Raw genomic sequence first — 26,526 nt, 5'->3', positions numbered from 1 at the left:
TCCACCAGAGGGCGCCTTGACCACATTAAAGAAGAATCAGAATTGGCCAGGTATGTTTAACACAAGGAAAATTTAATTCAGTAGACTGTGCTCTTTTTGTATATATGTAAACATTAAATATTAACAATGAACTAAAAATATAAACAAGTATTGAAAGTCTGATATGTGCAAGAGCAAATGTCATCAATAAGATAGACGCATCATCAGAAGAAATGATTAAATCAGACCAAATGTTTATTTGTTGTGATACTTTTTTATTGTGTTTTTTTAACATACACCACAAATCAAGTCATGTGCAAAGCAAGGGAAAAAAAACAGATAACAAACCATAACAGTTAACAAGAAAACAAGAATGAAAAAGAGATCAAATTTGATAAGGAAAAAGAGTTTATGAGGCAAGAACACAATATAATAGTAGATCAGTGTGGCTCCACATTTCTACAACTGTAGCTATGTAGTTCAAAGATGAATTGAAATTGTGTTGTAGCTACAGTACATGGGAATCCTCCTTCAAATCATCTGTCTTTCACATTAGTGGGCGAAAGTGGAAAAATAGAATAAACAAACATGGGACTTTTACGCACGCGCATCCAAATTGTCTCCATGCGCAACAGCCCAAAACAAAACAGGAGAACTTCACTCCATGAACTTCTGTACAAAAGTGACATCGTTGTGCTCCTGTAGTGTTTGAGTCGTGCAGTTTACTTCTGCAGCTCTGTTTGGCTCATCAGTGGTGAAAGCGTCATAATAACCGTGTGCGCGTGCTGCTGTGATACTGAAAACAACATTGCGGATCCTTGCTCTTACTATGTCAGTGAGCGGGAAAGTTTGGAGAATAAAAAGTGGACGCTGAAATGTTGGAGCGGCCCCAGAGCCCCCCCTCACCCCCCTCACTCACTCCCACCCCGGCTACACTCACAGCACAGCAGCCCGTGATCCGATCCTCCACGGTTCACCTCCACACGGGTTTTAGGGCGCAGATTCGCGGCAGAAATGCCCCCAAAAGAGTCACAGCCAATCGGACTACGAACACTGACAGCACCTGAGTGAGATTAGAGGTAAATAATTGACTATTTTTATTTTATTTGCAGGCCGTTAACTCTTCATTTATTAACCTGAACAATTCAATTAACATGTATGCGTGCAAAACAATTTATCTCTGCTTATTAAGAAGAGCCTCTGCTTGATGTTATATATTGTGTTTTAAAGAGGCCTGTTTACTGTACGACATTTATCACATGGAGGCAGCAGGATTTTATGTTTGTCAAGTAGACTAATAGGGAGTATTTTGGCTGTGTAATACTGCAGGGATTTCATAAAGCACATTATAGGGAACAGAATCATTTGAATAAATTGAAGCTTAATTTTTTCATCATTGTGAGAAAATGCAGCTCCCTGTTTGGGTGTGGTTATTTCTGTGGATGTGCATGTTAGAAAGTTACAGTGCACATGAATGTTATATTACAGCACTGGCACTGTAACTTAAAGCCCTTCTTTACATTGATAAACTCTGTGACCGTTTTTCTTGTGCTTCAGGATGGAAATGTTTCAGAGGGGAAAGCTGAGGAGAGGAGTGGCGCTCTGCCTTCTGTGGCTGGCTCTCACTCACGAGGCCACAGGCCAGAGAAGAAACACAGGACGCAGGAACAACTACAGGCTGCTCGAGGACGGAGGAAATGGTAATTCTTTATATTTGAGGTGTCCACATGTTGGTGGTGATTGAAGGTCAGGCTCTCTGAAATCTGCTGTGGGTGTGAGCAGACGGGAGGATCGGACATTTACTGATTTCCACAAATCAAGATTTTTCATATTACAGTGAGGATAAAAAAATAACCTCAATCAACATCTGCTGCTTTTATAGAAGCGTGTTTGAAATATATGTTGCATGATGAACAGAAGTGAAGCAGTTTCCCTTGAATTTCCCTCGGGATCAATAAAGTATCTATCTATCTATCATCTATCTATCAGTTTGACTTTAAAGCCGAGTGTTCAAACTATCAAACATCCGTCAACAAATCCGTCGACAGTCTGCTGCTTTATTTCATTTTTGGGGCGGCAGTAGCTCAGTCTGTGGGGACTTGGATTGGTCACCGGTTCAAGTCCCGACACAGACCAAATCCAGAAACTGGTTTGGTATCTAGAGAGGTGCCAGTCCACCTCCTGAGCATTGCCGAGGTGCTCTTGAGCAAGGCATCAAACCCCAAACTGCTCTGGAGCTCTCACTGTGGAGAGCCCCGTCACTCACTGCGATCCTGTTTGTGCATGAGTGTGTTTCGGCCTATGTGTGTGTGTGTGTGTGTGTGTGTGTGTGTGTGTGCGTATCATGTTCAGCGTGTAAACTGATTTTCCCAATGCGGGATTAATAAAGTATCAATTATTATTATGTTTATGAGGAAACATTACTTTGATTATTTCAACTCACATGCAACAGGTCTCCAGATTTGCAGGTTAAAAAATAAAAAGTAAAATCTCTAAATCAGTCTTGAGGCTAGCTCTGCCTTAAGCGTCTCCTCCCGTTAATCGTATCGTAACGCCGGCCGCCATTATTACATGGAGAGTCGTTTTGTCTGAGGGTTTGTTGGATTTCTTCCCCCCACAGGCCTGACGTGTTCTCTGGAGGTGGCCTTTATCCTGGACAGCTCGGAGAGTGCAAAAGTTTTCCTGTTTGACAAGCAGAAAGATTTCGTGCTGAGCTTCAGCAGCCGCCTCGCCATGCTGCAGGTGAGCGGCTGGACGCTGAACGTGCGAATGGCCGCGCTTCAGTACAGCAGCTCGGTGTCCATCGAGCACAGATTCTCAGACTGGAAAGGCTTCGATTCGTTTCAAGGTCAAGTCGGCACCATGAGCTACATCGGCCACGGCACGTACACCACCTACGCCATCACCAACGCCTCGCAGCTGCTGGTGCAGGAGACGCCGGCGGACAGCGTCAGGGTAGCGGTGCTGATGACGGACGGGGTCGATCATCCACGAAACCCTGACGTGATTTCAGCGGCAGCAGAGGCCAAAGGTCATGGCATAAAGTTTTTCACTGTGGGTTTGTCAGACATCGCCCAGCAGAGTCAGAATAACGCCAAGCTGCGGGCCATCGCCAGCACGCCCGCTCAGCAGTTTGTCCAAAGTCTTCTGAACCCTCAGCTGGAGGAGGAGCTGCTCAAAGAGATGGTGAGTGTGGCTTCAGGTGAGATGACCTGAGTTATCACGCCGATGAGCGTGTGTTTAAACACGGCGGGGTTGTTTTTGTCTTTTAATGCCGCTGTCGTACGAAACCAATCAACGGACCGCAGTGTTAAGCTCCACCTTTCAGCGTCGGATTGACATACTCGGCATCCCAACAGAAGGGTCCCAAAAAGTAGGACGGTGCGGGTCTGTAGTTTTGGGATCTTTCCCGGGTTTAGTCTATGGAAACGCCACAAAATGCGAGCCGTACCGAGACGAACCGAACTGAACCGCTCAGTGGAAACAGAGCTTCAGTGGGCCGTGAATGTGTGTCTGGGAAGAAATGGTGTCAAATAGTCTACAAAGACAAAGATGTGTAATGTTGTTTACCTCCTTCTGCACAATTTTTCAGTAAATAAATCTGATTGGGCCCGAGGTTTTGGGCCAGCTCAGAGTCGGCGGTGGGTCCCCGAGGTTAGACGAGTTGAGAACCAACTGAGCTAGAAGATGCTTCAGTGACTATGAACTATGTGACACTGATGCCAAAGAGTCTGCAGGCTTAATCACAACCAATCACACTGATATAACACCATCGGATTTCATGTTTTTTCTCCTCCTCTTACTTTGTTCAAATTTTTAAAAAAAAATCTCAGACAGTGGAGCGTGTATGATCTACTGCACGTCCAGAGTGTCTCTCCACAGTGTTCGTGTTCTTCCCTATTCTCTGCACCGTCTGTACTCACGTTGGGTTCACATCTCCCGGTTCCAGTTGTGTGTGTGTGTGTGTGTGTGTGTGTGTGTGTGTGTGTGTGTGTGTGTGTGTGTGTGTGTCTGCGCGAGGGGCTTTCCCGCCTGCTTTGCATTTTCCACACATTTAAATGTCGGGGTCAGAGCCTTTCTGAGAGAGTGGCCACGCTTGTTCTGCTTTCCAGAAATGTGTGATATTATTCACTCACATTTCTTCCCTCCAGAAACAGAAAATCAAAATAATCAATTCGTGACGCACCGCTAATTTAGGATTTTATTTCAGAGAATTTGATTGAAAGCCAACATTATAAAAAAACAACAAAGATGAGTCTGAAAAAACAACAACAAAGATAATAAGTAAAACCCAAAATGAAACTTTTTTCACATTTTGTGACTTGATTTTTGAGATATTTTTAATTGAAGGTTTTCTGTTATTCTGTTAAAAAAAAAAAAAAAAGTAAAGTTGACCTTCAGGGCCACCGTAGGATACCCTGATAATGAACTTGTAACTAAACTGTCATCTTTGCTTATGTTTTTTCAGAGTGCAGTGGCAGCTGAGGGGGTAAGTCTACCTGTACAATAAAAACGTCTTAATCTGATGAAATCATACTCTGTATATAAGAAGTGGACGCAGCCATCCGTAAAGAGGCTAACACCCTGCAGTTCCTCTAAAGGCCAGCAGGGGAGACTCCTTTCAGACAGAAGTGATTGTACCCGAGCTAAAAAGCCTCTGCATGTTTCTAATAAGCTCCAGCAGCAGAAAGCTGCTCAAACTAGGATCAATGTTGGAGATGCTTTTGAAACATGGAGAGAGGTTAGAACGCAGAAAGCTTTACAGACCCATGCAGAGCTGGCTAAACACTGAAGCTACAGTGTCCACCACATGCAGAGCTGGCTAAACACTGAAGCTACAGTGTCCACCACATGCAGAGCTGGCCAAACACTGAAGCTACAGTGTCTCTACATGCAGAGCTGGCTAAACACTGAAGCTACAGTGTCCACCACATGCAGAGCTGGCTAAACACAGAAGCTACAGTGTCCACCACATGCAGAGCTGGCTAAACACTGAAGCTACAGTGTCCACCACATGCAGAGCTGGCTAAACACTGAAGCTACAGTGTCCACCACATGCAGAGCTGGCTAAACACTGAAGCTACAGTGTCCACTACATGCTGACCTGTGTGAGAGGAGGGGGGGAGACAGCTCTCTGTGATGATTAGAGTTTAGACTGCAGTACTCATTTTAAACACTAGGGGGCAGAGTTACATACTGCTCCTTTAATTTGACTTATTTTGTCTTTTTCTTCTTGAGTAAAATCATTGAGACCTGTTTTATGGTCATTGATTACGGCTGCAGTTCAGGTTTTAGTTTTAAATGACCTATACTCTGATTTCCATTGAAATTCTACATTTTGTCCAATATGGTGTCATCTCGTTAAAAAAAACAGTGAAGGTTGAAATACCAAATTTAAGATACAAATCCGTAGTCCACAAACATCCACTTCTTGTATTCAGTATAATGTGTGAATGACTTTGTATTTGCCTCTTTGTTAGTGTCCGCAGGCTCAGGTGTGTTTGTGTGAAAGAGGGGACCGGGGCCCACCAGGAAGTCCAGTGAGTTCATAAACACAAACACAGTTTTAAAACATACACAGCGTCAACTTGACTTTAATTATTGTATTATTATTTTAGGGGAGAAAGGGGGACGCAGGTTTCAGAGGGGCTCCTGGTCTGAAAGGAGGCAGGGTAAGTCCAATCACTAAGACCTTCTTTCGAGTCTGAAGTCATGCAGCTTTGTAAGTCGGTTTGTTTCTGTATAAAGGGCGAGCCCGGCTTAAACGGGCGACCTGGAGGTGAAGGACCAGAGGTAAGAGAACAAAAAAAAAAGACCTTTCCCACTTCATCAATAACTTCCTGTTTGATGACATGAAGATTTTATAAAAACTGTTTCTCCTGTTACAGGGACGCCCGGGTCACAAGGGCAACAAGGTCGGTGACGTTTAACGTCAGCGTTTAGTGTCTGAGTCGAGTGATTTAACAACGTGAGTGACAGATGTGTTTGTTTGCTGTGTTTTTAGGGGGAGCGAGGAGACTGTGGCACTCCAGGGGAAAAGGGTGAAACTGTATGAGCATCATCTGACACATTATCATTTGAATTAATACCACGCAGACTTTTGGTCTCATAACGAATGAAGTGTAACCTCACAGGGACCCGAGGGACCTCCAGGACAACGAGGGTCGAAAGGAGTGCAGGTACAGTGCTTCCTGTCAACGTCACACATTACAGGTCTAACTTTTGATCATTTTAATTAAAACAAAAAAAGAAGGCTTGTAAACATATTTTTTTTACGGCCAACTGCTCAGAAAGCTTTCACTGCTGAAGCGCCATCATCAGAAAAAAAACCCATACTTTTATGATGTTATTGGTTTGATTATGTTGTATTTAGGATTTTTACATTTGTGCTTCAGGGTGTGTCAGGACCATATTTCATGTTTGCATGCAACCACATGAAATATTTGATAGGGTAGAATAGAAGAGGGTACGATGGGATACCACACCATCCAAAAAAACGATACCATACCTAGGTTAGCTACTGTGTGCTATCATGTGATGAAAGGCGACACAAAAACAAAACCATACTGTACACAACATGACAGGATTCGATACCACAGGATCTGATAGCATGCCGTGTGATACAGAAAAGAAACGTACTGTACATGAGACAACAGGACGTGATGCTATAGGATGCAGAATCAGAAATACCTGATTAATCCCAGGGGGAAAATTCTGTGCAAAAAAGTATTTTACAATACGTAAAGATTGGATACGAAACAGTAAAAAAAACAAAAAACATATGATACAATATGAAAAGTCACAGCGACACGTTAGACCGGAAACGTCTCTTTAGCGTGCATCGGTAGGAAGCGTTTCTTTCTCACCAGGTGGGCGGAGCCACATCACGTGAAACTTCAGCTTTATTTGTCCCTGAAGAGCGACTGGTTTCAAAGCTTTGAATTGAACTTTCTGAAAATGTGACCGTGTCACTAAGAGCGTGTGTAGCTTGCAGAGCCATAAGCCGGGTCTTCTTAAAACAACAACAACAGAAAAACTTTAATTCATTAACATTTCCTCCTCAGATCCGATAATCACTTCATTTGATCTTTGGTCCCTCCATCATATATTAACACAGCTCTCTGTTTTCATGTTGACGGACATCACAACAGCTCGCTCTCCAATATGAAAAATGGAAGTGGAATTTGTCTCTTATTCATCTCTGCACTAATGGAATGTGAATATTGGATTATGGGTAATCCTGATAGTAATGTGGCTGTGCAAAGCAGGGAATCCAGGCTTGCAGGATATTATTCTTTTGCAGGAACAGACTTTGTGAGGTGGGATTAGTGCAGCCCTGCACAACTCTTCCTCCTCTGTGCTACTGGCACAGTGTCAGTATAACCTTGTTATTTCTTCCTTTTTTTTTTTTTTGGTGAGCTCGGCATGAGAATTGAAGGACATGAAAGCCACGAATGTTGATTTTAAACCCTGCTGTATTTTTCATTCAGTGACGAAGGGTTTGCTCTTGACGCTCACTTCGGTCGTGACACGAGGTTCTCGAGCTCATGTCTCCAACGTGCAAAATAAAGAGAATAACCTCAGTTTATTGGGATAAAAACTATGCATGCTTTCAGGTTGTTATGGATTTGATTAAAGGATATGTTTATTCGGACTAAACTTTAAAATCGATTCATAATTTACAAAAATCTACGTTTTTCTTTTTTTGCTCTTTAAATCAGTCGAATGCGAAACAGAGCAACAAGAATTTGAGCCAGACAGATGACTTCAGTAGATCTTGCAATATTTACCAATTCAAAAATATACTTTGAATCCATGGATCATTAATTTTAGTGCTTTTCTACTTTTATTCAATGACATATATTGTTTTGTTACTAACATTGTGTGTTTGATGTCCTACAGCTGTAACAACAATTTCCCATCTTGGGATCAATAAAATTCATCTGTCTATCTGTGAATCCAGAATCGTTTTGGATTGAACATCAATTCTGAATCGAATCTTTAGCCCTCGAGTTGAAATCCAATCGAATCATGTGACACCCAGATTCCCTAATGTGTACAGTATGTTGTATTTAGGTCGTTTACATTTGTGTTTCAGGGTGCTTTAGGACCAGCGGGAGACATGGGTGCTGAGGGCCCAGCAGGACCTAAAGTAAGTTTCATCTGCCACGCGACAACAGCGGGAGACATTTAAGATGGTTTTTAAATGAGTTAGAGCAACAGTTCAACACGTTCCCACAGGGAGCCAACATAAAAATGACCTTTATAAATACATGCCCCGGGTTAATAAGAGGCCGATTCCTCCATCACTACAGAGCAGCTTTTCAACAAAGACGTCTTTATACAGAGGAAATACGGTATATATAGAGAAAGTTACACAGCGGGAATAAAAGGCAGATCTTTATTTCCCCAGAGATAGATTTCACAGCACTTAGTTTGCACTGAAATTCACTTTCCCATATTCTGCAAAATACACTTCACCATGTTTCTCCAACATGTGTCTCTAGTCTGTCGTCCTCTCCGTCGTTTGGCTCCTTTCCTGCATGTCATCCCCCACTCGCTCTCTCTCTCCTCACACTGACTCTAAACACTGTCCCATCAATAAATAAAATCATAAAAAGCCCCCAAAACAAGAAATAGGGAATAAGATCTTTGTATAAATATGGTGATATTTAAAAAGGGGACAGAAGCAGATGTGTTTAGTAATATTTTCTCATTTCACATTTTTCTACCTCTCAGTGATGGGCTACTGATAAATTCTGTTTCACTTTTCCTGATAAAGGGGGACAGAGGACCCAATGGGGCTCCTGGACCACAAGGGGACATCGGTATCGGATTCCAAGGAGCAAAGGTAAGTTATTTATATCGACCTCGACACCATGGCAACATCCTCCAAAGTTATGTTTCTTCATAAAATCCTGAATGTTTCCTGAGGCGGGTATGGATAGATGAGTTTTTTTATTCACTTGCACTTGTTGACTGCTGCTGTGTGATGCTCACAGGGGGAGAAAGGTATTCAAGGCAGACCGGGTCCCACAGGTCCAGTTGGTATAGGAGAACCAGGACTACCAGTGAGTATGAGCATTAAAAAGTTAAATAATGTACGAACAGACGAGTGTTAACAGTACAATTTCAGACCTGGAGTCGTTTGCAACTTGAATGGAAAGATAAATTAAAGTTTTTAGGGTTAATGCATTCAGGAGGTTAAGAGCTGGTCACTTCCTGTCTGCACCTCTGGTCACTTCCTGTCCGTACATCTGGTCATTTCCTGTCTGCACCTCTGGTCATTTCCTGTCTGCACCTCTGGTCACTTCCTGTCCATACATCTGGTCATTTCCTGTCTGCACCTCTGGTCATTTCCTATCAGCACCTCTGGTCATTTCCTGTCTGCACCTCTGGTCACTTCCTGTCTGCACCTCTGGTCACTTCCTGTCTGCACCTCTAGTCACTTCCTGTCTGCACCTCTGGTCACTTCCTGTCTGCACCTCTAGTCACTTCCTGTCTGCACCTCTGGTCACTTCCTGTCTGCACCTCTGGTCACTTCCTGTCTGCTCCTCTGGTCACTTCCTGTCCGCACCTCTGGTCATTTCCTGTCTGCACCTCTGGTCACTTCCTATCAGCACCTCTGGTCACTTCCTGTCTGCACCTGTGTGTCTGATCAGACTTAAAGCTGTTTGTTTGCACTTCCTGACGCTTGTGCTGTTCCGTCTCTTTGGATTAAAGCGTCTGCTAGATGAATTGTAAATCAGAGTGCTGAGTAAGCGTCTCGTGAAGCTGAATCACATATGCTTGCTTCTGTCTGATTTTCCTATTGTCAGGAAGAACAGACTGGTTAAATAATCAAACATGAGCTGTCTTTACTCACAACCCCCGCCTGCAGGATCTCATTCTCTAACCCCTGCTGCCACCTGGAGCAGCAGCAGTGTACTCTCTGACTCTTTTTCATTTCTCTGAAATATCTCAACATGTTTACATTTGTCCAACAGGGTGCCTCTTGCACAGCCAGCCGACACGCTCAGGTGCTGCTCGGTTGCAGGAACATACAATGAAAAATCCAAATCAATAATCTGTGGCAAGCTGAACATTAATTTACTGTCACGTGTTTCTCCCGCAGGTCCGTCAGGCTCGTAATTATTGAACGATGAATGAGCATGATTAAGCTGGGCGAAGCTGAGGAAGCTACAGGCAAAACCTGTGGCAGAAATATCCTCCTCAGCCCGCCATTAATGATTGTTTTTTTTTTTTTTTTAATGTAAAGATTTATTTAAACTTTCTTGGTTCAATAATTCAAGGGTCCTCCAGGACAACTTGGAGCTCAGGGGAACGCCGGACCACCTGGAGAGGGCTTCCCAGGGCCAAAGGTGGGTGAAGTTTTTAAGCAGTAAGAGATCACCTTCAAAGATCAGAAACGTTTTTAGTTTGGTCCTCGTTCTCTTCTCAAAGGTTACCATGGAGACAGCGTTGCTTTTTTTGCATGAATTTGAATTTGTTTCATGTAAAAGCTCAAATTGTGTCGGGAGTTTTTAATATTTGCTTAAACATGAGTGTGATTTGTCTACTTTCACGTCTAAACATTCTGATTTTGTTGAAGGGCGATCGAGGTCACGAGGGTCCGAGAGGAAACCGAGGACTTCCTGGTGTCGGGGCCAAAGGCGACAAGGTGAATGTTTCTGAAATGATAACAAATTATAACGGTATCACAAGTAGGGAGAATATTTAGCTGAATATCCACAGAGGGTCTTTCCTTCCACAGTGTCCTTTAAGGAGTCGAAAAAACGTTATCCTTCAGGTCATCCAACGACTGTAAATATGAATGGACGAATCCTGAGTGACGTCATAGATTAGTTACTGAAGGGGGCTTGGGAAGTCCAACGATGGCAGTCAGCCTGCTGTGATCCTGTCTCAACCTGTTGACAGGCCGAGAGCTGAAGATGAGGACGGTCTAATCACGCCTCATTATCAGCACGCTACTGAAACAGCCAAGATTTGTGATGCTTTTCACTGTTAAAATAAAATCATCCCGCTGTGCCCACAGGGGGGCGCCAAAGTCCTCACAGGAGCTTTTAAATGGAGCTTGATTGATTCCTGCAGCACAGATTTTTAATCTTTCAGACACATGAAGATCCATGATAACGGTTTTTGGTTCATTCAATTGTGAAACTGTTCAAATCTGTTTCCAGGGCAGTCTTGGGCCACCTGGGATTCCAGGTCCTGTTGGTTCTCCTGGTTTTGGATTTCAAGGCGAAAAGGTAAAAGTTGCATTAATGTGACACGTTATATAACGCTTAATTACCGTATTACTGTGTTTTTATTGTTGACCTATTTGGATTTTATTCTTCTGTTCTGCAGGGCGATCTGGGACCAGTGGGACCTGCAGGCCCCAGAGGAGCTCCAGGTGTTGGAGTGACCGGACCCAAGGTAAGAAAAGAGCGTGTGGGAACCAACAGGATGATTATTTCTTCTCACACATAGAATTAATCAACTAACTGTGACTGACAGTCAGCTGCTTCTCTGCCTGATTGCATCTAAATTGTTTTGCATATTTTAACCAGACAAACACACCCGATGAAAAAAAAAAGATCTGTCAATCAAACGTCTTTGTGAGTCTGTCGACCTCTCCATCACGAAGACAACACAGACGCTGCGATTGGTCGATAGTTTTTATTTTCAAGTTGCTTCGGGTTCATTTGAAGTTACATTTTTTACGCATCTCGACTTCCACTTCCACCTCCATTTAAACCGACCAATTATCATTTTTGATGGGACACATTACTCTCTTACGTACCCGTCTTAGTCTAGTTTAGACTAAAACGTGATGATAACCACAAGACTGGTCCATGTTACAGGAAGAATGTGCGATATGTTACAAAAAGACCCATCATGAATCCAGTGTGTCCTGTGTAAATGTGTGTGTGAGTCCTGACTGTCTCCAGTGAGGGAGAAGCTGGAGTCCTGCTGGCTGTGTTGTTGTTAGAGCTGTGTTTACATGGCTCCTCCCCTTGTGTATAAAAGCTGTTTGAGTTGAGGACTAGAGAGAAGCAGAAGAACATACTCACTGATTATTTGGATGAAGAGTTTTTGGATCATTCTGTTTCAGTTTTCACACCTAAAAACAAACTTCTGTTTTCAGGGGAATCAAGGACTTCCAGGAGATCTTGGACCACCGGGTGAGAGAGGAGTGGGACAACCGGGACCTAAAGTAAGTGAAGTGGACAGTGCTGTAAAACTCACTAATGTTATACAGCAGGGGTGGGCAACCATCTATCAAATTCAAATATTAATAAATTATAGACATAAGGAAAATAAGACAGACCGTTCTTGCTATACAGTGTGCTTTAATGTTGTAACACTTTCAAACTGTAATTGTTTAGTTTCTTACCTTCGCTCTTTAGTTGACTTCCTTCTTCATCAGACTGCGTCCCACTGATGTTGTCCCTCTCTCTCTCTCGCTCTGTCTCTCAGGGTGACCCCGGGTCTGAGGGGCTAAAAGGAATACCAGGTCTTCCAGGGGAGGACGGAGTCCCGGGTCAAAAGGTGACTTCACGATGTAGAAAAAGATGTTTTCTGTGTTTGAACTGCTCCTAACCAGTTACTCCCAGAGGGATAAATAAAGTAGTTTGAAGTGAATTCTTATCGGTCTGCTGCTTCATCGGATATTTATCTGACCACAGGGTGACATCGGGTTACCGGGGCCTAGGGGACCTGATGGTGCTCCCGGTAAAGGTGTACCTGGAGGAAAGGTAACAAACTTTTGTTAAAGGTCACATATCATCCTTCTTTACAATCAGTTTGAAACATGTGTTGTAAATCCACTCTGATCCTGTATTTGATCATGTCTATAAACCCCTCTATTTCAGCCCTGCTCAGAACAGGCTGTTTCTGTGTCTGTAGCTTTAAATATGTAAATGAGCTGTGTCTGACCACGCCCCCTCTCTGGAAGGGCTCGGGTGCACTCAGTGCTTTCTGGCTCCATGTCCTATTGTTTACGGTGAGAAGGCAGACTCAGAGGGCAGAACAAACACCTAGCTGTGGGAGTGTCACCCACCTGGGGGAGGGGCTATTGCCCTTTGTGATGTCATGAAGAGGACATCTCCAAACGGCCTGTTTGAGCACACATTTTCTGAAAAGTGGAGAGACACACGTTAGAGTTAGAGGAACATGGTGAAGTGGATTTTACAGAATATGTGACCTTTAAAGATAAGGATATATTGTCATAAATTAGTTCAAAGATGCAATAAAAATCAACTCTGAGGACTGTAATTGTGTTATTTTGCAGGGGGACAGAGGTGACAGGGGGACGAGAGGCCCCCCAGGTGCAGTTGGTCCTGTGGGACCGATGGGTCCAAAGGTACAGTATGTGTATCAAAAACATATGATAATGTGACATCAAAGATTTTATATAATGACCTGTTTGCATGAAAATAAATTCTGTAAACTGACTTGTGTCTTCTCTTTTAGGGATCACCGGGAATAATAGGGCCTCCCGGAGTACCTGGACTTCCAGGGCGGGGGATAGCTGGTTCTAAGGTGAGTTTACGTAAACAGTCGATTCAAAGAAACTACAACAATTGATTGACCTTTTTGTGGGGGCGGGGTTTGTTTTTGTTTTTTTTAGGGAGAACCAGGTCCTCGGGGTGCGACCGGAGCTGTAGGAGAGCCAGGGATCGGTTTAACGGGACCCAAGGTGAGTTCAGCTCAGGTGTGTTCTTCACTGATCATGTGCAGGATGGTTCTGATTATAGAGGCGGATGTTTGGTTTAACAGGGAGACAGAGGGTCACCAGGACCCGCAGGACCACCTGGACTGAAAGGTGAAGGTTACTCCGGCCCTCCAGTGAGTGTCAAACAAACGTCACAGTCTCCGTCATCACAATCTCATCACGTCTTTGTCGAAACGTTCAGCTTCTGTTCTGTGGTTTGACCCCCCTCTGTATCTCAGGGACTTCCTGGGCCTCCCGGTCTGCTCGGAGAGACTGGAGCTGATGGTGTTGGTTTACCTGGACCAAAGGTAAAAGTTCATCCAGGGAATAAGCACAGACTTTATGTCTCAGTGAAGTCACAAGTTAGTTTCTGAAGCTGAGGTTGTTTTCAAATTTGCCTACTGTAAGTATGCGCACGGAAGATGCAGCAACCCGCAGTACGCCTAACATACCTGACCTGGTGGTCGCCATATTGGAAATCTTACTATAATTCAACCTAGAAACAGGTAAAGAGCTGGAGCTGAGGCAAAAAACCGCTTCTATGCACTCGCCTGTCAGTCAGACCAGACGTGGCCTTAATTAAAAATGACCTCGGAACAGTTTGGATCAGACAAGGACAAAGTACATAACCTTGTGACTTTAGTCAAAGGCTCGAGTTATAAAACGCATCAATCCCTCACCACCTGTTTCCTGTTCAGGGGGACAGAGGCCTGCCTGGACCACCTGGACCTGCCGGGCCACCAGGAATTGGCTTAATTGGTCCAAAGGTAATCTGTACTCTTCATGACGTTGCCCAGTCGTCCTCTTAAACATAACATCTGTTTCCTCCTCTGATGCCAGCGCTCAGGTGTCTGGGCGTGTATCTGGCTCATGTTGCAGTCTGAACAGTGTAAATTATGTGGGTCTGTTTTTTTGTTATGTCACAGATACATCCATGTCATGATTAAAACTTCCCGTGTGCTGTCCTTTGAGGCATCCTTAGGACCAAAGATGAAATGTAGCAATTACAGCATATTGCCTTTGGCGGGTATTGTTGATAAGCTAGTTAATGTCCACTGTACTGATTAAGTAAAAGAACTGTTCATATTGGTATCCATGAAGACAACGTTTTGTTTGTTCCTGCAGGGCTCAGTTGGCAGAATGGGCCCGGCTGGCCAACAGGGATTACCTGGAGAAGGCATCCAAGGACAAAAGGTACCACGCTGAGCTATCATGATGCCCGACTGGACTCACAAACTCAAAAGAAATGTTACAAACTGGACACAGCAGAGATCAGGTTTTGGGTTTTTAAGAGAAAAAGATCCCTGAGTCACGTGAGACAGGTCAGGAGCAGCTGATCAGGCCGTTGGCACACTGCACGGACTGAAATTAGCGGGATTTCAAAATTAGTATTATGACCCCAAAAAAACAAGTTTAAATAGGTTTGAAGTTGTACAGATTTAAAGATGCGTGAGATTTTTAAACTGCACTGTCCCGTTCACTCCTTTAAGATTGGTACTTGGTGTAAACGTCAGTCAAAAGACACGTCCCATTAGTTCAATCTTTTTCTATAATTTCTACTTGATAAGGACTGTCCTCCGTTTGTTTCAGGGGGAGCCTGGCTTTCAGGGGATATCGGGCCCCAGAGGTCCTCCAGGACAAGGTCTGCAGGGGGACAAGGTAACGGTATAATAAGAGCAATGTGAAAAACTGCATCATGTTAAACAGATCAGTGTCAGTGGTACTTTTTCTGTCCTCCTTCAGGGGGAACGAGGCTTCAGAGGTGAGAAAGGCATAAAGGGAGACAGAGGAGAATCTGGAGAGTCCGGAGCCGTCGGACCTTTGGTACTGGATTCTGATTTTAGTATGATTCATGTGCTTCAAAGCAATATAAAAAACATCCAGTCAACAATGATTTCTTTTCAATCACAGGGTAGAGTAGGACAAAAGGGAGAGCCTGGACTCACAGTAAGTAAAGAGCATCAGTCAACAAACTGAACATCATTATTCAGGACGTCTTTAAACAGTTCAAGTTGGACTTTCAGATGTAACATAATAGTCTTAAATAATTTTAATAAAAATGTTGCTATCTCTGGCCCCATTTAAGTATGACAGTCGAGCCCATTGCCCACCAATCTCTGAACCCATCAGTTTATGTTTGATGAGGATAACCCTCTGGGAGGGACACTTTTGGGGTTCTGATGTCCAACAGTTGGCCAAAAAGGATTTTCAGCCAAAGCTTCCTGATATGTTTTTGTTCTCAATCCGATTGTCAAACTAAAATCTGAGAGGGAAGCACTGGCAGCAATGGGAATGAACAAATTCAGGATCAAATGTGTTTTGAATTTTTCTGCTTTCAGAGGGAAGAAATCATCAAAATAGTGAGATCGATCTGCAGTGAGTATCAAGTGCTCAACTTTTAAATGTCCATTTGTCCATCATAACTCTAACTTTCATTTCCTTGTCCTTTTTCCTCCTTTCTCTAGGTTGTGGAGTGACTTGCCGTCAAACCCCCTTGGAGCTGGTGTTTGTGATTGACAGCTCCGAGAGCGTCGGCCCCGACAACTTCAACGTGATCAAAGACTTTGTAAACTCTGTGATCGACCGTGCCTCGGTCAGCCGGGACACCACGCGGGTGGGTGTGGTCCTCTACAGCCACAACAACATGGTGGTGGTCAGCCTCAGACAGGAAGCCGACCGCGATGAGATCAAGTCTAAGGTGCGTTCAATGACCTACATGGGCGAGGGGACGTTCACAGGGAGCGCCATCCAAATGGCCAACCAAGTGTTCAAGGACGCCCGGGCAGGTGTGAAAAAGGTAGCCATCATCATCACAGACGGGCAGGCGGACAAAAGAGACGTGGTCAGTCTGGAGAGCGCCGTGTCGGAGGCTCAGAGGAGTAACGTGGAAATGTTTGTGATCGGGGTGGTGAACGAAAGCGAGCCTCTGTATGAAGAGTTCAGGAAGGAGCTCAATCTGATGGCGTCTGACCCCGACAGCGACCACGTGTACCTGATAAATGAATTCAAAACACTCCCAGGTGAGCCCAATGGAAACATTACATCATTTTTCCTCAACATGGCAACCTGCATGAGCATCGACTTCAGGGAGTAGAAGGCAGGGACAACAGCTCTTTCCAATGTTTCCAACTGTTACAACTGTTATTCCATGAGCCCAACATTTTGCCTATCTGGTCAAAAATTGTGGTAGTTCCACTGCTATGTGCAGATCTTCATTGCATGGTTTCACTTTGTCACTCTGGGAAAAGATAGATAGATAGATAGATAGATAGATAGATAGATAGATAGATAGATAGATAGATAGATAGATAGATAGATACTTTATTGATCCCGAGGGAAATTCAGGACAAGGGATGAGGAGAGATTTGGAAAATAAATCTACTCCCGCTTGACTGAATGTGTAAAATGTACAGAGTAAAACTGTATATTTCTGGTGTTCTGGTTGTGTAGCTTTGGAGAGGAAACTGCTGAGTCGTATCTGTGAGGATGGAGAAAGGCGCTTGTTCAGTTCCATTCCGAGCTCTGGACTGGCTCCAGGAATCCCTGAAGTCTCGAGTAACGTTGTTGAACCCCCATACAGGACCGACACACCCACGTTCACTGGAGACTTCAGAAGACATCAAACAGGGGTGAGCAAAACATTCATTTTCTTTGCATGGTGTTCACCTTTCTAAGACTTAAAAAAAAAAGGTACAGCAGTTTAGATGGTTCTATGCTCTGCTCCAGCCCGGACCTCCTGCTCCACAACCCGACAGAGAACCCATCGATCCACAGAGACCCAAGACTGAAGACATATCTTTCTCAGAAACAGAGTGGCTTCCGCTACCCTTCAGACCTGTTGAAGAGGTCGGACAACAGTTTGACGTGAACGACCCCAACCAGCGTACGGTGATGATAGAAGCCCTGGGACCTGCGGGTCCAACTCTGAAGGTCCCACCTGAGAAGCAGACACCGCCACCATCAGCCCCGACTCCTCCACAGCGGCCTCCTGACACCCAAAGATCAGGTAACTGCAGAGAGTCTGTAAAAAAAATCTGTGATTGATTGCAAAGTTATGTCTTGTGTTTTCTTTTACATTTTGAGTATGTTTCCTGTTTAGCCGTATTATATTATATTTGCTTGGACTGCTTTAATATTTTTTTTCTTTGTTACATTAGGAGAGCCACTCTGGGTTTAATTAGCACTTTTCTTTCTTTCAAAAGTCATTCATTCATTATTAATTATTGACAAAGATGGAGAAAAACTGTCTTAAAAAAAGAATAATGATAAATTCAATAACAGCGTGTTAGCAGTGTGCGTTAGCATGCTATATTAGCTTAAAGTTGTTTGTAGTTCGACGCAGCTGCTAGCATAACTGTTAAGATGTTGAATAAAGTTAAAAAACATACTTTACAAAACTTTCATAAAAGTGGAAGAACATTTATTTGAAGTTAGAAAGCTGGGCAGCAACAAGCAAAATTGATAATTTGTGATGTTGCTTGCTTGCTAACTTTGCTGAGTCATGCTATAAGTAGCCTGTAGAAGTCACCGGGACAACCTCAGTCCCCACTGTGGTTATTCCAGTTAATCTGACACAGCCTATGTTCATTTTTATCTTAATTTTGTAGATCAAAATCCTACTAAACAAAGCTGAGATGCTATCCGTTCGCTGTCCTTGTTTACATCCAGGCAGTAGAGCGTGGAGAGCAGGCCATTCACTGGAGTTACAGCTAGTCTGTGGCTACATCCCCGACTAGTGGCTAAGATAATAACTGTTTAACCAACAAGTTTTTCTGATGATGTTGAGTCGACTTTACATGCACATCCCTAGCTATGTAGTATGGTGACTGATGTTAGCTCAAATGTGCAAAACGGCAGCTTTCATCCATTTTTATACTTACACTTGACAAACACTTTACCTGTCCTTCGTTTCTCTCAAGCAGAGAGTTGTAGCCACGTCCTGGATCCGGGTCCTTGTCGGGACTACGTGGTGAAGTGGTACTACGACGCCACGGCTAACTCCTGCGCTCAGTTCTGGTTCGGAGGCTGCTTGGGTAACAGCAACCAGTTTGAGACTGAGAAGAGCTGCAGAGACACCTGCGTCAGAGCCTGAGACACGCACAGCTGTGGTCGCAAGCACCCAGATAACAACGAAACACTTTGCTGTGACTTCATTTTGAAGTCAACTTCAACGCCTAAGTATTAAACTTGTAGTATTAAAGGTTTTAAATTTCTCAGTCACTGAGTACTATTCAACATGTTTTCTGCCTCCTGGTCTGAAGGATTTGTGTATTAATCGTGTCAAAGCAGTGGTGATAAACACCTCTGTGGTGTAACATACACACTGTAATAAATCGTCTCCATAACCACTAACCTTTGTTCTGAAAAACGTAACCTTCTGTCTTGTGTCAGGTACAACAATGTATTTTTTTAAATTTTGTCCAAAGTTTTATGTTTTTTAAACCTGTGAAATGTCATTTAATAAAAATGGGAATAAATGTGACTTCTTCTTTGTGCGTTAGTGGAGGTCAAATGGCCATATTGTGAATCAATTTGGACAGGGTTGGTCATTTGGTCATTGTAGAAGGAGCACTGAGGGAATGCCACTTCAAAAATCATGCTATTTGTCTGCCTTTAAATGTAGGTTTTGCATCCTGTGGAGAAAATAACATGTTTTCATGCTTAATGCAGTTAGGTCTGGTTCCATTTGCTCCTTAAAAAAATATAATGGGCTAAAATGGCAGAGTCAACAGCATTGTCCAAAAAATAAAACCTATGCATACAAAAATAAGTGACGGGTAAATGGTGAAAAAAAACAGAAAGAAGCAAATCTTTGTGTGCTGAAGTAAAAATGATTCAACTCTTGATGATGCAACTGATACTTTCTTTTTCCTAAAGTTTCGAGTTGGACGTGATTACGTGTAATTAGAGGAGGAGAGGCTGCTCTCAGAACAATACATCTTCAGCTTCTTGAGTACCTATTGAGCTCCGGCTAGGCTTCTTCATGTCGACTTCAGGGGGACAACTTGAGAAACATCCTAATGGCTGTCGCACTGGGAGAACATGGCAGGTGATATTGTGCATCAGCGCTGCTTTTATCTCCCCGCCTCGGTAAATTGATGAAATAGGAGCAAGAAGAAAAATGGGCGAAAAAAGCTTTAAGAAAATAGACTTTTATTCTTTGGCTTGATTTTACATTCAGTGTTTTATCCTTCCATCCGTCAGAGATGTTCAGACTTTAGAGTTTCACAGAGAGGCTTCATTTGTAGAAGACGAGAAAAGAAGACATGATGATGTATCCGGGATCCTTGGATGGATTGGGATCCGTCCCGTTGAAGAGGCCGAAGTAGATGACGGTGTTCGATTCCGACCCGCTGATGTCCAGCTGAAGGAAGAGAGAAAATTTTCAAGTTATCTGATCTACGGCTGCACACGCTGATTACGCGATACACCGTCAGGAGTTTAGACAATCACATCAAGAGCCTTTCAGCTCTACAGATCACTTCGGGACAATTAAGCACTTCTGAAATCTAATTGGGCTTCCTTCACTTGAATGTTTGACTCCAGCGTGGCCTTCAGTGGAAGATTTCTGTAAATCTGAGGGAGGACCAGAAGCTAACGGGGTTCTTCCATAATCCTGAAAATGTGTGCACAGAGAATAAAAGTGAATTTGAAAACTGCCAGATCTTCAAACCGCCATGTCTGTCAAATTTTTAGCTCCATTTTGGTCTCCTCCAACTCTTTAAGATAAATTAGCCCTTTTAGCTTCTTTATGATGCAAAATTATTTTTGAGATACAGCCCGAAATTCAACCAATGAGGTCAGGGAATACAAAGCTAACAGCTATAAGATGCTTAAAGCTAGCATGGATACAAAGGACTACTGAGTGTTATGATGGCGCAGCGTCCAGCTTCATTTTTTTAAACCACTCTGCCTTTTTGCTGTGCGGCTACTGCGAATGCTTCAAGTTAAAAATCGTCCTTCCAGAAGGATGCTGTTGACGTCACTGCCACTCTTTTTCAACCAGCCAATCACATCACCGTCACAATCGTTTCTTGTACCAACAACCTGCCTCGCTTAGTCCGAAAAACGTTGTTGTAGTCCTGGATTTTACAATCAGTGCATCTCTACTCTGAACATCAGGTATTGGAAAGAAAGCGAGATGGTTTAAAGGTACAGGACGACACAATGGGGATGAGGAGTCTTTACCTGTTGGGTGATGTCGAGCCTCCAGGGATCGACCTGCAGCCCGTCACACCAGCCTCCTCGCCCATACAGCCAGGTGCCGTGTTCGTTTGGCACCGCCCCTTCTTTCACCCGCATGGCACAGCCCAGAGGTGATCCTGCAGGTTCCCCACAGCGACCCCAAAACGAATGAAAACAAAACATTAAGTGAAACGAATCACCCTTACTTTACCGGACGCTGAGCCGGGGACTCGAGCGTAAATCAAGAGAGAATTTACTGACAATCGTGAAACAGCTGTGATTTTTGGAAAGAAAGTCCTCCACCCGTTTGTTCAGATTATTGAAGTTCTCCGTGTGTTAGTGTCGCTCAGTCGTCTCAGAGGCGACATTTCTCACCTGCAGAATCGAATAAGAGCGTGTTGTTATAGTAAGCGTTGAACAGGAAGTGATGGGAGGTGACGCAGAACTCTCCACAGCTGTTGTCGTCGCTGCCGTGTGCCGTGATGACGGCGTACAGCTCCACCTGCAGACAGTCGCACGGCAGGTGATGAGACAGAAATGAGGCCGTTCAAATGCAACGACCATCAGACGTTGTCGTTACCTTCTTTGTGGACACGGGGATGGAGAACTTGATTGGCTTGAATCTCTTGTTGTAGTTTTTATCGAAGGTTCCCCCAGTGTACAGAGGCATCACTCTGAACGGGTTCAGCTCCTCTTCGTCACCATCGTCTGTAAAGTTTCCTGAAGCTTTGGAGCAACAAGAAAACATCAAGACCGTGTAAATCGACTCTGATCATGTCTATAAACCCCTCTATTTCAGCCCTGCTCAGAACAGGCTGTTTCTGTGTCTGTAGCTTTAAATATGTAAATGAGCTGTGTCTGGCCACGCCCCCTCTCTGGAAGGGCCTCGGGTGTACTCGCTGCTTTCTGGCTCCATGTCCTATTGTTTATGGTGAGAAGGCAGACTCAGAGGGCAGAACAAACACCTAGCTGTGGGAGTGTCACCCACCTGGGGGAGGGGCTACTGCCCTTTGTGATGTCATGAAGGGAAAATCTCCAGCACAGTCACATAGTTTATACCTGTCTGATTGCTGACGCTGAATCTCAGATTGAGGGAGACGAACCACGGCATCGCCCAGGCCACCGTCTTCATGGTGAGGGTGCACTTGTTGCTGTCCAGCAGGGGGCGCAGCGGAGACACGTCAGTTAGCCAACGCCCGATACCTCTATCAAAATAACAGAATCAGGTCATCAGATTAGATGTATAAAATCTTAAATATAGATATTTAAAAGTGTTCAGGATGTTTAACGACACTCAGAGAGCGCGTGTGGAAGCGTGTTGTACCTGCGGAAGGCGGTGATCCATCGGCCCAGCTCGGTGTTGCAGTACGGACCGGTGTGATCGCAGCACACAAACAGCTGCACTGTGTGATCCCAGTGAGCGCAGGTCAAGTCCCTCCTGCCGGGACACGACAGGGACGCGTCCAGCTCCAGCAGGTCATAGTCCCACAACCCTGACGAGACACGAGGCGTTTAAATGTCGTCCTCACGCCGTCTAATGCGGCTCTAATGCACAATTTCTGTCTCTCTCTCTGCAGGCTCTTGATGTTTTCACAGAAGTGTTGACTGATATTATTATTATTATCTCTAATGGATGTTTTTATATGAAAGAGTCGAATAAAAAAAGGTAAGAAAAGTTTCAGCATCAGGTGATGGTTTAAATCAAAACACATTTCTTCTCATTTTGAGGAACATTTTTATTCCTAAGTTAAAAAAAAGTGTTGATGAAGTTACCTAACGGCAGATCGACTGTGGCCACGGCTCCTTTCTCCCCCTGCATCAGCACTTTGTCAAACACTGAAATGACCTTCGCAGGTTTCTGAAGCTTCGTCTGCAGGTCTGCGTAGAAATCCAACCTGGACCCAAAAACATTTATTGTTTTTTTTTAAGGTTGAAGTAAAATACAGTGTGTACAGTGATATGTGTGTTCTTACCACTGAGCCTGCCAGTTAATAAAACTAAAGGAAGGATAGAGAAACCAGCCCATCTCAGCCAGCGCCCCCTGCTGGTCAATACTGAGGAAGAAGCTGGGTGACGGGGTGATCTGAAAGGTCACGTAGACCAGCTGTCCAGACCTGCAAACCCAAACAGACATAAACCATCAACACCAGAAAAGTAACCAGGTTTCATGTGAGACAAATCTAAGATTCAGATTCTTTGTTTTTTTTAAAGACCTTTTGCTTCCATTAATCATGACTGAAAGTGACCCGGTGACGACCATAATCCAAGAGGAAGCACAGTGCGACTGATTTTAACCTTCAAAGTGTCGTCACGGTGTCGCGGATCAAACTGAGGAGGTGTTTAATCCTTACTGCAGCGCCTGAGCCACCGACGGCTCCAGGTGCACCATGGACGCGGGGATGTTCAGCGTCGTGTTGCAATCGTCCCCCTCGCAGTTCATATCCTGGAGCGGGTTACCAGGGAGAGCGTAGACGAGGACACCGGAGGCGTTGGATTTGGCCATGTTCTCCACCTGAAAAAGGAAGCGTTGGATCGGGTGATTAGGTTGTATCATGTGACCTTGAGGGATTCTGTGTCAACGACCGGGACCGACCTTGGTGAAGAAGGAGCAGTTTCCCTCAGACACCCAGGCCACAGCGCCCGCCACCGCAGGAGAAGGATCACACCCGTCATCCGCATCCACCAGCTGATGCGTCTTCGGACCCCATTTCGTGCTGAGCCAATCGTACCTGCCGTCAAGTCTCTTGATAATAATCGGCAACGTCCACCCTGTGAGCGGAGAAAAGGACATAACTAAAAAAGGGAAACACAAACCGACTTACGCTTGAACCAACGCCAAAAGACTCCCCAGTATGACCTCTGACCTGTAAACACTTCTTCTTGTCAGCTTAAGCACAAAGACACACCTGGCAGGATTTCAGTTCAGACGGATTTACAGGCTCACGCCAAGAGGATTATTCTGTTTGAGCTCTTGTATACAAAATGCATCACTTAAAAATATCCAGTCTTACAGGAGGAGTCAGGTGATCGCGAAATCTTCAGAAAGACTCTTCCGTGAATGTTTCTTATGCTAACAGTTTTTTATACCTCTATGACCCCGACATGCTTCAGTTTATTCCCCGTCTGCCCGACCTCCTGCGGCTCAGCTGAACAGGCGAGTCAGACACAGAGTCGGAGCAGCGGTCTTACCCTCCGAGGTGAAAACCGCCTGGGTGACGACACAGCTGCGGGACGAGCAGCCCCAGTAGTACAGCACGCTGGGGATCCAGTTTCCCAGAGTGAAGACGGGCAGAGGACAGATGTGCAGCCTGGACAGGACCTCCTTCTTACCGCTGAAAGAGAACGTCACATGTGGATTGTCAAACGTGTGAAATCAATCGTACTGATGAGTGCAGCTCTATCGGCCTGTGAAGGACCGAACCTGTGTCGAGTCATCGACAACACATGATCCAGTATTTTAAAGTTGCACAGATTTGTTTTTCCTGTCGATAATAAAAGGACGAAGCCTGAGTGACGTCACCCGCCTGTTCCTGCAGGGGGCGCTGGAGTCTCATGGATGGCGGTCTCCGTGCTGGAAATGCTGTCTCGGGCTAACTTTGAGTCAAGCTAACGACAGGCTGAGAGCTGAGGCGGGTTTTAAGCCTCCTGACCAACCGCTAACAGCGCTTAGAGGAAAACGCCCCTTACAAAAAAAAAACAATGAATTATTTCAACTCATTCATAATTAAGTTTCAGCCGTGTGAGAGACACACCTGCTGCACACGAGATCAGAATTTTTTAATGATATTTATGGTCTTGGTCTCGTCTCTTTCACGCTCCACCTTGGTCATGGTCTTGACTCGGTCTCCCTAAATATCTCGTACTTGGTCTCGTTAGTGTGGTCTTCACTATCAGGCTGCAAACATGTCAACAAGAACTGGCTTTTTTTTAAAGGGTGTGTATGTGACTCCCTGTGCTTCTGCCTCTAGTGGACACTCTGTGAACTGCAGGGATTTTAAAATATTTGATTTACTGTTTTTATTACGACTTAACTGGCAGACAAAGTTGTGTTTAAAATAATAAACCGTTTAACAAAAATGTGCACGCAAACATACACGTTTATAAATGTGAATAGCAATCAACTATCATAATTATTTTGATTATTGGTGTTAAATTATTTTAGGTGGTGAACTTACTGGGGATATGTCTGTATATTAATTGAAAGTAATAACATATAAACTCCTTTTAGGACACAGTTACATGTTTTGTTTTGTTTGCAATTTATTATCTTATTTTAATTTTTTGGTTGGGAATAAAGTCTGTCATTCATTAATTCATTCATAATATATATTTCAAAGAGTCCAAACTGTGTGTCTGCAGAAATATACAGATCAGACATTTCTAACCTAATGTTAAAATTCAAATCTGCTCAAAACTGAAACGAGTCATTTAAACATCTGATCTGTTTTCAGCTCATTGCTGTGGAGATGAATGGGTTAATCATATTTGATAACGTTGTATTATTCTGTGTACATATGAGGGTCTCCTCTGGGTCACCTGTGCAGGGCGACCCGCTGCAGCTGCTCCCTCATCCACAGAGCATCAGTGACCGCAGAGTCGTCCAGGGACAGGAAGAGGACCTGCGTGCTGTCCGGCAGGTCCTGCACCAGGCTCTTCAGGGACGACTCGGAGCTCCACATGCACTCCAGGAAACCAGACTTGTTAGTGAAGGCGTGGATGATGAGCGGACCCTGCAGGGCCCCGGGCTTGAAGGCGAACTCTCCATCCAGAGTCCGGACGGTAAACGGGGCAGCAGGGTCTCCAGGTTCCGGTCCGGAGGAGGAGTCGGAGGTCTTCGAGGACCTCAGGCTGATTGTGTTTCGTGGGGAGTCACAGGCCTCATCCTCTTCGGTTAGTTTCGATTTCTGTTCCGCTTTAATCACATGAGCTGTCAAAGCGACGAGGCACCAAAACACCGACAACTTTGTGCACGTGAACGCCATCATTCCTCGGTGACGGTGAGTGACCGTGAACGCACCACAGGTCAGTCCAAACCGAGCATCCCCCTCCCAGAGCTGATCTGGATTGAAAAGGTCAGACTGCTGCTGCTGCTGCACACTTCCAGAGGGCGTTTTGACGGACTCTAATCTTCCTATGAGACATTTGAGTTGTAGGCGGGTCGAGCTGCTGACTACGGCGGCTCTAATAGGACAATACTGTTAAAACCCGCAAAACCACAACACTATAAAAACTGGGATTCAGGTTAAAGTCTACCAGGAATGAGTGATGTCTACTAGTGAACAATTGCTGACAGTGCAAAGCTCATGAACTTACAGTGTGACAACATTAAAGTGAAAGGACAACCTGGGAAACAAATATATAAAACACAGGGTGGAAGGAAAACCAGCAGGGCTGCTTCACTTTGTGTTCAGTAGTCGATAAGAGAGAGATAAAATCATACATGTCATTAAGGTAGCTGGAAATATGGTTTAAGTCCCATCTAAATAGAAGTCATGCTGTAATCAAGGGGGCGCTGTGTCATTTTAATGTGATGTTGTTCTCACTGTCAGAGAGTCTGAAGGTGAATTTATCAGCTTCTGATGACTCAGAACAAATGGCCCAGTCTCATCTCCATCTGGTTTACACTCCGCTCACCTAATAAGGTCAAAGTTTACAGAACAACA

The 26,526-nt window shown here is 44.3% G+C and overlaps 2 protein-coding genes across 3 annotated transcripts; one reads left to right on the top strand and one right to left on the bottom strand.

Moving 5' to 3' along the window:
- Positions 1 to 910: 910 nt before the first annotated feature.
- LOC306823779 (uncharacterized protein) lies at positions 911 to 19,160 on the top strand. Of its 2 annotated transcripts, none has more exons than XM_079343608.1 (35): positions 911 to 1,058; positions 1,537 to 1,679; positions 2,600 to 3,165; positions 4,448 to 4,468; positions 5,460 to 5,519; positions 5,598 to 5,651; positions 5,728 to 5,772; positions 5,868 to 5,894; positions 5,984 to 6,028; positions 6,114 to 6,158; positions 8,078 to 8,131; positions 8,762 to 8,830; positions 8,982 to 9,050; positions 10,272 to 10,340; positions 10,571 to 10,639; positions 11,160 to 11,228; positions 11,329 to 11,397; positions 12,110 to 12,178; positions 12,442 to 12,513; positions 12,651 to 12,719; positions 13,256 to 13,327; positions 13,438 to 13,506; positions 13,595 to 13,663; positions 13,744 to 13,812; positions 13,918 to 13,986; positions 14,377 to 14,445; positions 14,804 to 14,872; positions 15,269 to 15,337; positions 15,422 to 15,502; positions 15,590 to 15,625; positions 16,018 to 16,054; positions 16,144 to 16,698; positions 17,129 to 17,307; positions 17,405 to 17,684; positions 18,601 to 19,160. In XM_079343608.1, the coding sequence occupies exons 2-35, from the start codon at positions 1,538 to 1,540 to the stop codon at positions 18,768 to 18,770; spliced, it is 3,576 nt and encodes a 1,191-aa protein (XP_079199734.1). In that variant the 5' UTR covers positions 911 to 1,058; position 1,537; the 3' UTR covers positions 18,771 to 19,160. The 2 variants fall into 2 exon arrangements, with proteins under 2 accessions (XP_079199734.1, XP_079199733.1); XM_079343607.1 differs by having other exon boundaries at positions 18,598 to 19,160.
- Positions 19,161 to 19,814: 654 nt separating this feature from the next.
- LOC306824328 (uncharacterized protein) lies at positions 19,815 to 26,047 on the bottom strand. Its single transcript, XM_079344424.1, has 12 exons — positions 25,400 to 26,047; positions 24,053 to 24,195; positions 23,457 to 23,632; positions 23,215 to 23,375; positions 22,837 to 22,977; positions 22,637 to 22,758; positions 22,188 to 22,356; positions 21,923 to 22,068; positions 21,444 to 21,589; positions 21,239 to 21,365; positions 20,867 to 21,000; positions 19,815 to 20,042 (listed from the first exon to the last, which is right to left on the bottom strand). Exons 1-12 carry the CDS (start codon positions 25,846 to 25,848, stop codon positions 19,917 to 19,919), a joined length of 2,040 nt encoding a protein of 679 aa, XP_079200550.1. The 5' UTR covers positions 25,849 to 26,047; the 3' UTR covers positions 19,815 to 19,916.
- Between the last annotated feature and the right edge of the window lie 479 nt (positions 26,048 to 26,526).

This window comes from Symphodus melops, assembly GCF_947650265.1.
Source record: "Symphodus melops genome assembly, chromosome: 5".
Taxonomy (NCBI): Eukaryota; Metazoa; Chordata; class Actinopteri; order Labriformes; family Labridae; genus Symphodus; species Symphodus melops.
The sequence above is the reverse complement of the archived record's forward strand: the minus strand, read 5'-3'. Positions and strand labels throughout refer to the sequence as shown.